This window comes from Nyctibius grandis, chromosome 25 (assembly GCF_013368605.1).
Source record: "Nyctibius grandis isolate bNycGra1 chromosome 25, bNycGra1.pri, whole genome shotgun sequence".
Lineage (NCBI taxonomy): Eukaryota > Metazoa > Chordata > Aves > Nyctibiiformes > Nyctibiidae > Nyctibius > Nyctibius grandis.
Genome location: NC_090682.1, coordinates 4,612,019 through 4,626,080, shown reverse-complemented (window position 1 = coordinate 4,626,080; position 14,062 = coordinate 4,612,019). Strand labels below are relative to the sequence as shown.

The window sequence follows — 14,062 nt, the reverse complement described above, 5'->3', positions numbered from 1 at the left end:
TTCTAGCTCCTTTTTTCCAGCCTCTGAATCCAGGTAACTTTTTGCAACCATCACAAAAGCTTGTCTGACATGTAAGCCAGGGACCTGTAGTGAGGATGGTGCTCTGAAACAGACCCACCATTTGATACTGAAGAGGCACTATCTTTAAAATCTCAGCTTTGTGATACGGTGGTTTAGTTTTTACATATGAAAATGTTGCGAGCTTGCTCTTGCCAGAACTGATAAGTAGTCACGGTGCCTCCATTCTCCCCCATGGTATTCTCTTTCTTCAGAAAGCAGTCACTTGATGCCAGTTGAGAAATGTGGCTTTGTCTGTCCGGGCAGGAAGGAGCCGAGTACGTGGGGCTGCTGGGGCAGGTCTGGTATTTCAGAATAAGCCGTGGCCAGCACATGTTCAGACGAGGCTTTCAGAGCCTGGGGATTCAGGCACGAGGGGCTCTCGCCTTCTGTTCACCAGGCTTTGCCTGTGCAAGCTGCTCTGGAGGAGCATTTCTGAGCGACATGACTGATTGAGATGGCAGCAGGGAGGTGACACCAGTTACGGTAGTCATTGGAGTGCCATTTGGCTAAATTTGTGATGTGAATTGAAAGGACAAAAGGTTGCAGTTTAACCCAGGAAGCTTGAGGGAAGAGATTTAACTTCTTAATTTTGTCAGGGTCTTTTTATTGTTCTGCTAACCTTGGTGGCATGGAGCCAGAAAAAAAACAAATGGAAAACAGTAATATGATCCTTATTATTACCCCTGAGCTCTGCAGAGGATGAGGAAAGAAATTCATACAAGTTTGTTTGCTGCTAGATGATGCTTTGAAGCTAGGTCACTGCTGTGTTTAGCATCTTCCATAAACTTTGGTGAATGTTTTATGTTGGAGCATAGCAGATGGGGCCAAAAAGGGGTGTTATAAGAGAGAGACCCCAGTTCTGAGTCAGAGATGAGGATACCAGGGCTTTGGGGAGCATTCAGATGGGATTTAGAAAGGCTGGCGAAAGACGGAGAGGGGGATGTCACAGGCAGGGTGACAGTGCTTCAGAGGCAATAGAGGGATTTTTGGGGGGACATAAATGGCAGGGATTATGTTGTGTGAAGGAGATGATACTGTGTCCTTAGTAAGGTGCAGCAGGTACTGTAAGCATGACTGTCAGCTGGAAACTGAGGGTTAACTCTAATGCATGTTTCCTCTATCTGGTGCCCACAGTGTGCCAGATTCTCCCCAAAGGAGTGGTGGGCGTCCTGGGACCTTCCTCAAGCCCAGCCTCGAGCTCTATTATCAGCAATATCTGTGGGGAAAAAGAGGTAAGTGGAAACATCCCGTGTTGAAGTCTATGCCTTTGCGCCGACTGACTTGGCCCCAACGCCCTCGCGCCCGGCAGCTGCCCAGGGCCAGGAGGGTAACGCGGGAGCCCTGGCTCCTTCCTCCCGGCGGTTCATGGCAGGTCTGGGGTGAGAGCGGAGTCACCCACTGTGGGTAAGGGGCACCCCAGAGATCCTGACCCATTCCCCAGCCCCTGCCTTGTGCACGTTGTCCTTCAAACCAAAGATGCTCTCAGTGGGCTCTGATCGCAGCAGTGCTTCCCGCGGGCTGCTGCCTGGTGCCCGCACTCCCTGAGAACGCAGCGTTTTGCTGGTGATTTTGTAAGTATGGATTAGGTTTTTTAATTTGCCACTATACCGAGCAGCAATGCCTTCTGTGCGGATCCCATGCAGAAGGGCTTTCTGCAGCCTTGAAGTGTTTTGTTTGAGACTTTCGCATCTATGCCAAGTCCCAGCCACAGCCGCACAGCTCACTGCAGCTTCCAGCTCTGCCTTACGCTGCCTTGTCCCTCCCCTGGCTCTGCCTCTTGCAGTTCTTGTTCATGTCTGGTACTCTGTTTCTCAGTCATCGTTTCTGTGTACGCACACCTCTCCTTTCCACCCGGCTCCCCAAATGCTCTCCAGCTGATGTCCACATGCCTCATCATCACCAGTGTATTCTGTCCTCGTGTACCAGCTGCAAGGCAGAGCAGGGAGGTTATTTCCATTAGATGGGGGCAGTGAGGTACCTGCCTGCGGTACTCCAGGGCATCCTTGGCAAAGACGGTTTGCTGTAGTCATCTTGCCTGCTATATTGTCCTTCCCGTGCTCCACCATGGCTTCTAATCATCAGAGTTGACAGCTTGGTTTATTGCCCCTTCTCCTAATGCACATATTCTTGCAGCTTCTTCCTTTTCCATTTCCTCTCTCTTTTCTGCCTCCCTTGTCCTTATTTTTCATCTGTATCACCTTTTACTTCAGCTTGCTCCACATGGAATACCAATGTGAACCATGTCCCCACTGACTGAGGGGTGCAGAAACCCCAGCTGGCCCTGGGGAATGCACATCCTGGCCAAAGTTCCTGGGTGTGATGTGACTTTGTACGCATACTTGTAAAGCTGCACCCCTCCATTTGCTGCTGTCCCATCAATGCAAACCCTTTTTATCTGTGTCCAGACTATGTGCCTGATTTAGTATTTTATAAGCCTTGAACCATCTTGCACTGATCTGGCTCTGCTCTCGGGAAAAGAAATTGAGTTCTCTTCTCATAGTTCATCCCTTTAAAGCCAGATAACATCTCTCGGCCATTTAACGGGCTCTCTCTGGAGCCCAGCCTCCAAGGAGGGGAGTGCCTGGAACTGAGCACTGTAAATAACTTGCATTCACAAATGACTGCTGTTCTTTGTTCCCTGAGAATCAGAAGCTTTGAAGAGATGGGAAGAGATCTTTTAGACCTAGTGCTCTGGGCTACAACAGGATGGGTCTCTTGGGAGTATTTTGTAGTGCTTTCTCCAGTTAAATGTCCCAGACATGTGCTCCATCCCAGGCAACTCTGCAGTAACAGATTGCAAGTGTTTTTCCCCTGAAATTCATATTCAGTCTGAGTCTCTGATCTAAGTCTCCAATTTTTTTGCAGAAATGAAAGGTGAGTGCTAGTGCACTTCTAAGGTATTCAATTCTCAAGCTTGATCTCACCTGCCCTCCTAGTGATGTAAACCTGCAGTAACTCCCTGTGATTTATATCACAGTAGCATCAGTTGGTGCTGCTGTGTAAAACGTGATGCAGCAACCCAGCCAGAGCCATTGTACTTACAGCCATCCATCAGGAAAAGGAGACTGTCCCCATTTTGCCACCGCGGCACCAGATGATGGAGTGACTGACCTGATGTTCCCTTCTGGTAAAACTGGGGGATGAACCTGTGTCTCCTGCGTTACCCCTCTAGTGCCTTTGGCCCAAAGATTGCTGTCCCTCCTCTCTGGGGAGGAGTGTTGCACTGGGGCAGAGCTCTCGGAAAGGAGGGCTCCGGGACCGAACGTGAGGTCTGAACCAGGGCCATGATCAGCTCTGGTGCTTGCAGGAGCTGCTGTGGGGGTGTCTGCCTTCACCTCTCTCTGCATCTCTCTCTTCTCTGGTAGCAGTTGTTGCTGCAAATCCCAGACTCCATCTGGCTCCTGCCGGTGATCAGCATGCTTGTACTGGAGCTGCCCTGTCTGCTCTGGTTAAAGGGATTTGCCTTCCGTGTACAGTCTGCTTCTCTCCCTGTTAACAGAGCCCGTGATGAGGGCTGCGGAGTGAAATCAAGGCAGATAGCAGCTTATTACTCTTTAACTTTCCTACTGCTAGCCAAACAGCTTATGCTGTCAATAAAGCAGCCATCACAACCTACTAATAGCCCTTCCCAAGAGGAGAGGGATGGGAGGCATGGGATGAGAGCTTCCGGAAGGACTAAAAAGGGAGGAAAAGAGGACTTGACACTCCTCTAATGAAGCCGAAGCAGTTGTTTCCCTTTCTCTGTCTTCTATTTCTTTCAAATAATTCATTCAGCAAAAGGCAAACAATATTCCTTTTCCTTATTTGGCTGAACCCCCGGTGTGTGAGCTTGATGTATCTGCCCGCCCGTTCTCTCTATGTGAAACTGCAGGGTGTGCAGCAGAGCTGCCTCGGAGGGAGCCCTCTGGCTGTCCCTCCCGTGCTGCTTCCCTGCTCCCCCTTCCCCGAATTCCCTGGGAAACAGCACCCCGCTCCCACCTCCTGGTCCGCTGTGTTAATGGTGAGCACAGCCTTGTTAGGACTCGCGGCTACGGTCCCGTTGGAGCTTGCCCGCCGTATGGCCACCTGTTACCTCTTTGCTGATCAAAAAAGCCCAAAGCTGCTGGCTGCTGCATCTGTTCCTCTCTCTCCTGAGCCTTGCCAGTGCAGGGTCATCTTGTTCTTCCCTTCATCTCTCCTAATTACCTGATGACACATCGATACTGCAGGCAGAGGTGGATTTGCAGCACTTCATCCATCTAGCACACAGCAAAGGTCTGGGGGTCTCCAGCACGGGCTGTGTAACTCCCTGTCTGCCTGCAAAGCATCCTCTGTATTTACCCAGGCAGCCAGCCCGAAATGAAGTGTGGGCCCGGTTACAATTAGTGCCCAAGCTAATTAGGTTGAACTCATCCGGAATGGTTTCCTGTACTGTAATCACAGCCCCCATTGCCTTTCTCTGAGTGGCTCAGCAAGACTTTTCCTGATCTACTCCTTCCCGTGGCTTCTTGTTGCTGCAATAATTATTTTCCTCTGCTATTGCACAAATCCCACCCTCCTCCCTTCACTTCGGTGATGCTTCTGTAGTTTTATTGGGATATTTGACTTTCTGCCTGCTGTGCATTTCACACCAAAGGTCTCTTATGGTAGATTTACTTGTTTTTATTTCCTTTAATCATGTTTTCTTTCCCCTCCTCCCCACTTAGGTTCCTCACTTCAAAGTGGCGCCAGAGGAGTTCCTGAAGCTGCAGCTGCAGCGGTTCACCACCCTCAACCTTCACCCCAGCAACACTGACATCAGCGTGGCCGTGGCAGGAATCCTGAAGTTCTTTAACTGCAGCACTGCCTGCCTCATCTGTGCCAAAGCTGAATGTAAGTCACTGCCAGGCTGGGTTTGGCTGCCCCTCTGCTCCCAGGGCCCTCTGTTCTGTCTCCTTCTGTGTGTTTGGTGCCTGTTGGAGAAGTTCCCACAGGCAGAGTGTGAGAGCTGCCTTGCTGTTGCACCCCAGCGTGTTCATCTCACCTGGCTGTGGTGGCAGGGTCTCTTCTGTTGGCAGCAGGTGGGCACTCGGTCAGAGCAGCCTGAAACAGCAGAGACCTGCAGGGCTGGTTTTCCACCCTGTTGCCCCGTGGAGGTGTTTGCGGTGTTCGTGAGAGGAGGAAAGGGGATGGGGAGAGACTTGCCTGCCTTCTGTTTGACAATCTGAAGGGTGTTTTGCTTGCACAGATGGGTTTTTGAAATGAAAAAAAAAGTCTTAGCCTTGTTTCTGGAGATTATTTTAGGCAAGTAAAGCTTTTTGAAATATGTCTTTCCCAAACCCACGTGCAGTTTGTGGCCTAAAAGCAGGACTTGATTAATAGGCAATACACTGCACACCCTCTTGGGCTCTGCAGCCATACATCTGCTGGTAATTGTGCATCTGGATGCTGGAGCATTCACCTCAGCAAGACCATATTCATCTCTGCATAACTCTTCTAACAGGGCAGGAGCAGGCTCTGCAGCGCCGCGGTTAGAGAGAGTAAAGTGTGTCCTGTGCTTTTTAAGGTCAGAGTGTAGGTAGGTAGCTGGTGTGTAGTAGCCACACCAATTTTGCTTTTATTATCCTGTAGCCAGATTCGTTAGCACTAGAGTTTACCATACAAACAAACCAGGAAGAGGGGCTTTGAAAAGGCACGTGGATCCAGTGGGCCTTTGGGGATACTGGCAAGAGCTTGGTGGTCCCTGACCATGGGGCCAGGTACAAAGGGAAGGCAGCATCCTTTCCAGCTAGCCCTGGGCAAACTTCACACCTGCTGTGCAAGTAATGCAGTGTTGTGGCAAACTCCTGCACAGGTTCAGAAGGAATGAGTGTCTTTGCCTTTTCTTTTTGCTTTATGTACCCTGAGGAGACCGTATCCTCAGCTGCTGTAAGTCAGTAAGCATGCTCAGATTGACCCCAGCAGAGGACCTGACCCAAAATTATGCAATTAAAATCATGCAAATAGTCTCCTACATTACTTGTAACACTGGAATTTTTCATTGTCTAACCTTAACCTTAAGCAAAAAGGAAAAAAATAAAAAGGAAGAAAAGATAATTAGGTTTTCTCACCTAAATCTCACAGCTCTGTCCTAGTGCTGCTGCCAGGCACGGAGCATGCATACATATCAGCACACCGCCGTACGCCCCCTGCCCTTCTCCCCAGTTACGTGCCAAAACATGCAGGTGCCTCCCATTGAATGCAGCCTGGTATTAATATGATTCTTCATTTAACTGGATCAAAACTGTGGGAACCACACAGTTTGCATCAAAATACCACCCTCTTCATTGAATCAGTCCAGTTTATTTTACTCTGATGTTCCTGGATAACTCAATATTTAGGATGTGCTGTGCAACCTGAGTGCTTCCCAGGCCCAGGGAAGCAGTGGGGCAGGTGCCTTTTGTGCATCCCGCTCTTTGTGCTCAGTAAGGATCTTACCTGAGCTAGGATTGAAGAACAACATGCTCTCACTATAACAGGGTGCAGAAAAGGCGTAATCCAGCTTCACATAGGAGTACAAGCCCTCATTTTCCCTTAGGACAAGCGGTGCTCCTAAGCACAGTCCTTAAACAACTAACTCGAGGCGCTTTGGGCTTTTGGCAGGTTCGCTGGAGGCAGATAAGGGGAGCAAACGAGCTGTCTGCTCATCAGTGAGGAAATGCTGTTTTTTTGGTTTAAGTACAAGGCTGTGTGATGGGACTCCTGGGTCCTATCCCATCACGCTCGTACTGTCACATCCTTCCTCTGGGGACTGATTGTAATTTCTTCTGGCAGAAGCAGAAAATGACCCTCAAAATCGATGAACTTAGGCCAGCCTAAGTGTAATGCAATGGCGAACAGAATAAGATTATGTGACTCAGTTTCTCTGCTGTGTGGAATAATCAGCTAGTTTGTGAATTGCTCTGAAGTCCTCATGTGGAAGGCTTTGCGTGGTTCCACAGAAACCTTAACCTGAAAAGGCAGCCACAGACAAATACCGGGGTGCATAGACTTCATAGGAGCTGCTCTGTAAGCTTTGATTGTCAGAGGGGAGGAAGTAACATCCAGTGCTTAGGAAGGGAGACCAGGGCACTGAGGCCAAAAAAGCTTGTGCACACCCTAGGGCTGCAGGGAGATGTTTGAAGCGATGCTGTTGGGTGTAAGAGAGGGGCTGGATGATGAGAATCATCATTTCTCTTCCGAACCTTCAGGGTTAAGGATTGCACCAGCACAAACCCAGTGCAACCATAACCAGAACTGCTGCCCCCCTGGACCTTGGTCAGCAGAGCTTGGAGAGAAGGAGCCTGTCTCCTTGTCTCCAGTAGCCTTATGGGCAAGGGCAATAAACTGTGGGACTCCACAAAAGCCTCCAGGTCCTGCCTTCCCTGCTTCCCAGGGGCGTTCCCTGGCAGCGGGCTGTAAGGTGTGCCAGGGACTCTGGAGGGGAAGCCGTATCTGCAGAGAGCTTGGGGGTGGGCTGCTCCTGCCAGCTCCAAATGTTTGCATAAGAAAAGGAAAACTAAAATAAGGAAGGTTGGGACTTCCCCCTGGCCAGCTCAACCACTGACCTGCCTCTGTGAGTACCTATGGTCCCCAGAGGGGTGGTCGAACAGCACGTGCCTGGTGCAGCCTCTCCATGCATGGTGGCCCTCACTTTAGTACTTCAAAGTTGCCAGGAGGCTTCTACAAGCCCTTGCTCATGTTCGGCCTGCAGAGCAGCCTTCTGAAGTGCCAGTCTGTCAGCAGCAGCAGCATCTCACATCCTCTCGTCATCAAACAAAGGGGAATCTCTTCGGATAATAGAGACTTCCCTCCACATGACAAGAGGAGCTGCAAGCAGGGGACCTGGTGAGGCTGCAGGTAGGATCTAACGTGCTGGAAATGGCAATTTTCTCAAGCCAGAGGAGATCAGCCGCTTCCTTTTTCGCCTGGTCCCAGTTCCTCCTCTGTGCCTGATGTGCTTTAGAAACTTAGCAGCTGGGCTCTGCCTTCCTCCACTGCTGCTGCCAGCCCCTGCCTCACCGTGACATTTGCCTGGGAACGCTCTCCAAGGGCAGAAGTGTTTTATGTTCAGTGATAGTCCTGGGGACTTCAGTCTGTGGGCTGTAGTGCTGGGAATGGTGGGCCCTGGTGTCAGGGGCCAGCTGTGCTCAGCCCTCGTCACTGGCTTAAATTGGGTGCAGGTTTGGTAGAGTGCTTGGGGAGCTGCAGCTAGTGCTGCCTCTCCTCCTCCTGAACATCCACTTCTTACACAGTACTGTGTTAAATGCCATGAAATTGAAATTGTCGTGGAAAAAAGGGTAAGTTCCCATGTCTTTTTTTTCCTAATACAAGACTTTTATAGTTAATAAAGTGCTCTTAAAATCTTGCTCAGTTTTGCAGCAGCAGATTTTGCTGGGATGAGCTGTAAGTAAACTTGGTATTCTCAGGACTGTTACTTGCAGCAATCTGTCTGGTCCCTTGCAGATGCGGAATAAGGTGAAAATAATCCTCGCAAGGATCAAATGGAGGGCTTAGGTAAAATTTACTGTTCACTTGAGGTAGCATACAAAAAAAAGTATTCAGGTGAGGTCTAGTCCATGTGTCCTGTACAGAGAGTGAGTTCACTGGCTAGTGAGAAAGCAAGAAGCTGGTGTGATCCAGAGAAGTGCTGGCTGTGCTGTTTTTATACTCCCTTGCTGAGTTCCTACCTGTACTCAGAGAAAAGGTAAGAGGCAAATGCGTTGTAAAGAGCTCCCTGCAAACTGAGCTTGCTGAAAAACTCTCACTGTGAATGAGAGGCTCCTCCTCTTGGATGTATCCCTTTTAATGCACTGCTTTGTTACCTTTGTGAAGTGCTGGGAGTCCTTGAAAGCAGTGCTCTCTAACGCTAATCACATCGTGTTGTATCTCGTCCCGGCCCCTGACCTTCTGGGGAAGGAGCGGTTTCACGCAGTCAAATGTACGGTTAGGTTAAGAGCAGAGCTCTGACTTGAGGATGGGTTTTGCCCCTCTGCCAGCTGGGACGTGATTCTGCTGATAGTTCTGTTCTTTTTGTTTCCTTCAGTTCAGCTTTCCCCCTTCTTTTTGGATTGTCTTTCTGTAGGGATGGGATATGTGACCATGCTAGCTGTCGGTGTCTTGCTAATGATTACATTTGGTGGTCTCTATGGTCAATCAGACTTGACAGGGGGTTATTTGCTGATGAAACTCAGCAGCTGGGTAGAAGAGACAGACTCTATCAAATATGCTTTCTTGGCTATGAAAAGCTGCAGCAGGAGATTTGACGTCTTACTAGACATCAAGGAAGCCGTGCTTGCAATGACCTAGCTGCAGGAAGAAGCTTCAGTCAGAAATGCCGAAGGCAAAAGGGCACAAGTCCAGGGAAGTCGGGACTCAGGTGCTCACTAATTATTACTTCTTTTACTGAAGGGAGAGCCCGGTCCTGCAGACTGTGGGGTTTGCCAAGATAGCCAGAGTCCTGGCTCTTTCCCGTGGCTGATGACGTCCAGACGCTGCCCGAGGAGGTGGAGGGCTGCATTGTGCTGGGGCACACAGTCAGGGCATGGGGGAGGCAGAAAAGCAGACGGCAGGGCAGAAAGAGGGGGGAGGGCTTTGATGTGGAGGTGGAAGGTGGGTCTCCTGAGACCTTGCCCAGTGATGGAGCTGCTGGACTGAGAACATTGTCCTACTTTACCCTCTAATTTCTCATGAAGCACTAAATATGCTGGCTTGTTTGTTTGTTTTATTGTTGGTTTCTGTGTTGCTCTAGGAATCCCCAGTCCACAAGTAATTCTGCACCGTGCTAGGACCATACTCACAATTTTTTTTCACAGTTTTTTTTATGTAGACTGAATGCTGTATTTTTGCAATGATCTCTGCTTTGTCTGGCTCTCAGCAGAGCTTTCCATCCCCAGGGACACATGCCCTTGGAAGACAGCAGCTCAGTGTGCTCCAGGGTCTCCAAAGTGTATGAAGTTGTGCCTTGCAAGGCACTTAGTTTGGGAGCTAGTAATGCAAAGGCTTAGGAGGAGGAATCCTCCAGCAACCATCAATAACCAGAACAACCCTGCATGCAGGAGGAGAATGGAGAACTTGTCTGGACTCCAGGGGCCTGAGCAAATTTGTATCAGTGATCATATCTCTTCCCAGATGGCCTTTGGGGCCACTTTTTGTCTGGAGAACAGCTGGAGGAGCTCCATCATTTCCCGTTCCCTGCTGGCCCAAGCCTGTGCCGTAGCCCCAGATCCTTTCTTTTGCAGCACACAGACACAGAACTGCAGGACTGCTTCCTACCAGGGATGACTGTGGGCCATGGGAGAAGTGCTTTTTGAACCAAGTATAAAATTTAAAGGTGTCTGTTTTTTTCTCCCTTTTATTTGAAGGCCTTTTGAACCTCGAGAAGTTACTTCGGCAGTTCCTCATTTCCAAGGACACGCTCTCAGTTCGGATGCTAGATGACAGCCGGGACCCTACCCCTCTCCTAAAAGAGATCCGGGATGACAAAACAGCTACAATCATTGTACATGCCAACGCTTCCATGTCTCATACCATTTTGCAGAAGGTAAGTGTCTATTAAGTGTCATGGTTGTACACACGCTGCTTCCACTGAACGCGATGCTGTGTGCGGTACATGAGCGTGCACGTGCGGGAGTTGCATGATAACAGAGTGTAAAAATTCCTGCAGCAACGCTGGAAATGGTCTCTGCTGAGAGGGGAGTTGCCACTGATGGAGATTCTGGGGAAAATAATTTGCTCTCTCTTTCCAGGACTGTGTTTGTAGAAGCAGTGGTTTAATTGCTCTGAGCTGGTATGTTTGCTTTGTAGAAGTGGTGCGTGCTTGTGGCTGCTGTTGCCATCAAACAGCCTTGGAGGGCTGCTTAGCGCTCTGAAATTAGTCAGTCACTGCGACAGTTTTTTCTTTTTTCTCCAAGTACATTTCTAACTTTTTGCTTCCTTTTTTATTGTCTTATTAACCGAGATTTTATTTTAATCATGTTTATTTTTAAATGGTCTCTTGCTGCAGTTTTTAGCATTTGTTTTGATAGTCTACTTCAAAATTGAGCAGTGGCTCCAGATGGAGTCTAAAGTTGTGTAGAGTTTCCCACATCCTGGAAGGAACAAGAAGTACTTTCCTGAATGGAGGCAGGATCCAAGCAATGGGGTCCCCCCTTGGCTGTTGGTGCAGGCATTACACACGGTGTCCTGGCTGCATTACCAGGGAATCGGTCATTCAAAGGCCTTGACTGTATTGGATTTATCCCTGATGACAGCCAGCAGAAACCACGAGAGTTGTTTTTACTTCCCACCTCCCCTCCTCCTCCCTCAAAGATTTTTATTCCACTGCTGGCAATTTTGCATTTTAAATAGGCAGGTTTGGGGGTTTTTTGGGTCTTTATGCAGGGAGATTTTTGGTGGTGTTTTTTTTTTTTTCTTCCTCCTGGTCCCTGTTGCGTCCTGCCTGGCTGCCGAGGGCTGTCCCCCTCCTCTGTTGCTATAGTGACTTCCCACCGGCACGCAGCAGTGCTCTTCAGGCACTCGCAGTCTCCCTTCCCGGCTCCAGTGTCCTTCTGCAACGACTGATAAAGATGTCAGAGATTGCCATGATTTTTCAGCAGATCAGGAAAACCTAATGTAGTCTTCCTAGCTAGAGGATTGTAGGAATGGAAGGTGGTAAATAACAAGCTTCGGATCTGGTGACTTCTTGTGCTTTGGGAGGCTGGAAAGTATTTTCTTTATAGAGGTGCAACCAGAGTAGGGGGTGAAGTTGTGGTGAGCTAGTAAGTACATCCTTGGCCCTTGCCCACAGGTTACCAAAAGCAAGAAAAATGCACTACTGGTTTGTCAAACCTGTCTGAGGAGACCAGTCCTGGCCTCGGACAGTGAGAGAAATTGCAGTTTCTCATCTCTTACCCTCCACATATGGTCTGGAGACACATGGTTGCTTCCTCGATTACCAGCCTGTCCCGGCCACCCACCTGCCAGCGGGCACGTTAAATGGATGGGAGCGATGCTCGCAGGAAGCGCTTTGTTGCTCGCTTTGATTTTCTGCCCTTGAAATCAAATGAACTGACTTCAAAGTGGGTCAGAGGGAGGGCTGACATTATCGCTGTCCCCAGGAAGGGAGAAGGGAGGGAAATGGGTGCCAGGTTTTATGGTGTAGAGGCTTAGAAATGAGGCAGCTGTCTGGAAAGCTGGCTGAGAGGCAGGTCGGCAGCCTCCTCTGGAGTCGTGGTGCTTTTGATCAAATGACTTTGCCGTGTCCATTTTGGCACCCGTGCAAGGGACAGGGTGACAATGTGCCACCGAAGGGCTGGGCACAGCCAGACCTAAGCCACCGTCAGTCATCTCTGGGCATCTAAAGCTTTCCCTGCTGCCCGTGTCCACTCCCGCTGCAATGGTGGTGTCCTCGGTTTTGCACAGAAACAGATAAAGAACAGGCAGGATCAGGGAGAGGGGCAATCTGAGCCTGCCCTTCTCTGCATCTTCCCTTCGCGCGCTTTCTGTTGGTGCCATCCTCCAGCTTCTGGGGGAGATGGGAAGGGACTCAAACCAAGTAAGGAGGTGCTGCCTTTGGTCCTTCCCTCCCTGCCTCCAGTTCCTCTGTGTGGTCTGGAGTGATAGGAGAACCTCTTTGCCAAGGTCCAGAAGCATGATTTGAGACCAGCTGTGCTTGGCAGTGAAACATACGCTTTCAGGAGGATCTGCAGATTAATCCCCCACTTTTCTGAGCATCTGTTCCCACAACCAGCTTCCTTGCATATTGAGAATTTTGAATTTTGGAAAAGGACTTTAATAATCTGGTCTGTGATCTCTGGAACAAATCATCCCATGGAAAAATCTGTGTCCTTCTCTCTGCATCTCTATGCACTTTTGCCCTCTTTTTTCTATTTCCATGGCCATTGCAACCCTGTCCATTGGAAGTAAAAGCTTTTGGACTCCCAAGAGCAAGGGCCAGTACAGACCCTGGCAAGGAGAGGTGAGGTCCTGCAGCCCCAGCCCGCAGCCTCCAGAGCTCATGCAGTGCTGGATGGTTTCTCTCTGCTGGACAGCCCCTGCGCAACTGCTTTGTCGGTGCTGTCGCGGAGAGGAGACCTCAGAGGTAGGCTCAGTCCTACTGAAAAATTGGTTTCCCCAGCCTTTAATTTCACAGGTCAAATTGTGTTGCTGTGTCCCACCCTTCCCCGCCTGCAGGAAGGCAGCAGCGCTTGCACGGAGCGATAAGGATGAAAGAGCAAATGGGGCCCAGTCTGTGCCTTGCCAGAGTGGAGATTGAAGATTGTCAGGCTCTGGTCTAATCTCCTTTCCTCTCCTTCACAGGCAGCTGAACTGGGAATGGCGTCTGCCTATTACACGTATATCTTCACTAATCTGGTAAGATGTTTTTCTCAGCTTTTCTCCTATGCGCGTGTAGAGTCATGTTAATGGGAGCTGATCTCCCCGGCCCGTGGGAGCGTTGGGGAGAGCCATGTGCTTGCAGAGGGGGAGGGAGGCGAGGAGGGGTGTCCCCCTGCAAACCTGAGCACCAGTCAGGGAAAGTCTTGCCCTGGCCTTCGGGAGGTGAAAGCCGATGGGTGCCCGGCAGCACCCATCGATACCGTGCAGCTGCCCGAGGCAGGATGTGAGGACATTGTGGTTGGAGGGGGTGATGAGGTGTGTGGGTCCTTGGGAAGCACCAGCAGTCGGGCAGTTCCTGACCGAGGGCTCAGGAGGGTTATGCTGGAGGTGTCAGCCCCAGAGCACGTTCCCTGCAATGGGAAAAGGGCAATGCGGGTGTGCATGTGGAGGGCACTGCGGCCCCATGCTTTTCTGCTGTGCCTCTGAGAGTGGATGTGTGAGACAAAGGAAGGATGATACCATAAATGTTGAGAAGCAGAGCAGGGTATATCTTCAGCATGGCCCCTGGGGATTTGGCTTTATAGCTACTAATAACATTAATGGGGGGATTGTGGGGTTAAATCCCCGAGTACTGTGCTAAACAAGGAGTAACGGGCTTAGGCAGCAGCAGGAGGAAACCCAAAATAAACATCAGAGAAACTACTTTTTT

General features: G+C 49.9%; 1 protein-coding gene across 1 annotated transcript in view; it reads left to right on the top strand.

Annotated features, from left to right (window-relative positions):
- GRIK4 (glutamate ionotropic receptor kainate type subunit 4) overlaps positions 1-14,062 on the top strand; it is a 194,561-nt gene that overhangs the window by 129,437 nt on the left and 51,062 nt on the right. The window contains exons 4-7 of the mRNA XM_068418410.1: positions 1,195-1,292; positions 4,746-4,911; positions 10,401-10,579; positions 13,336-13,389. Of these exons, the coding sequence (XP_068274511.1) occupies positions 1,195-1,292; positions 4,746-4,911; positions 10,401-10,579; positions 13,336-13,389 (497 nt within the window). The remainder of the gene's footprint in view (positions 1-1,194; positions 1,293-4,745; positions 4,912-10,400; positions 10,580-13,335; positions 13,390-14,062) is intronic.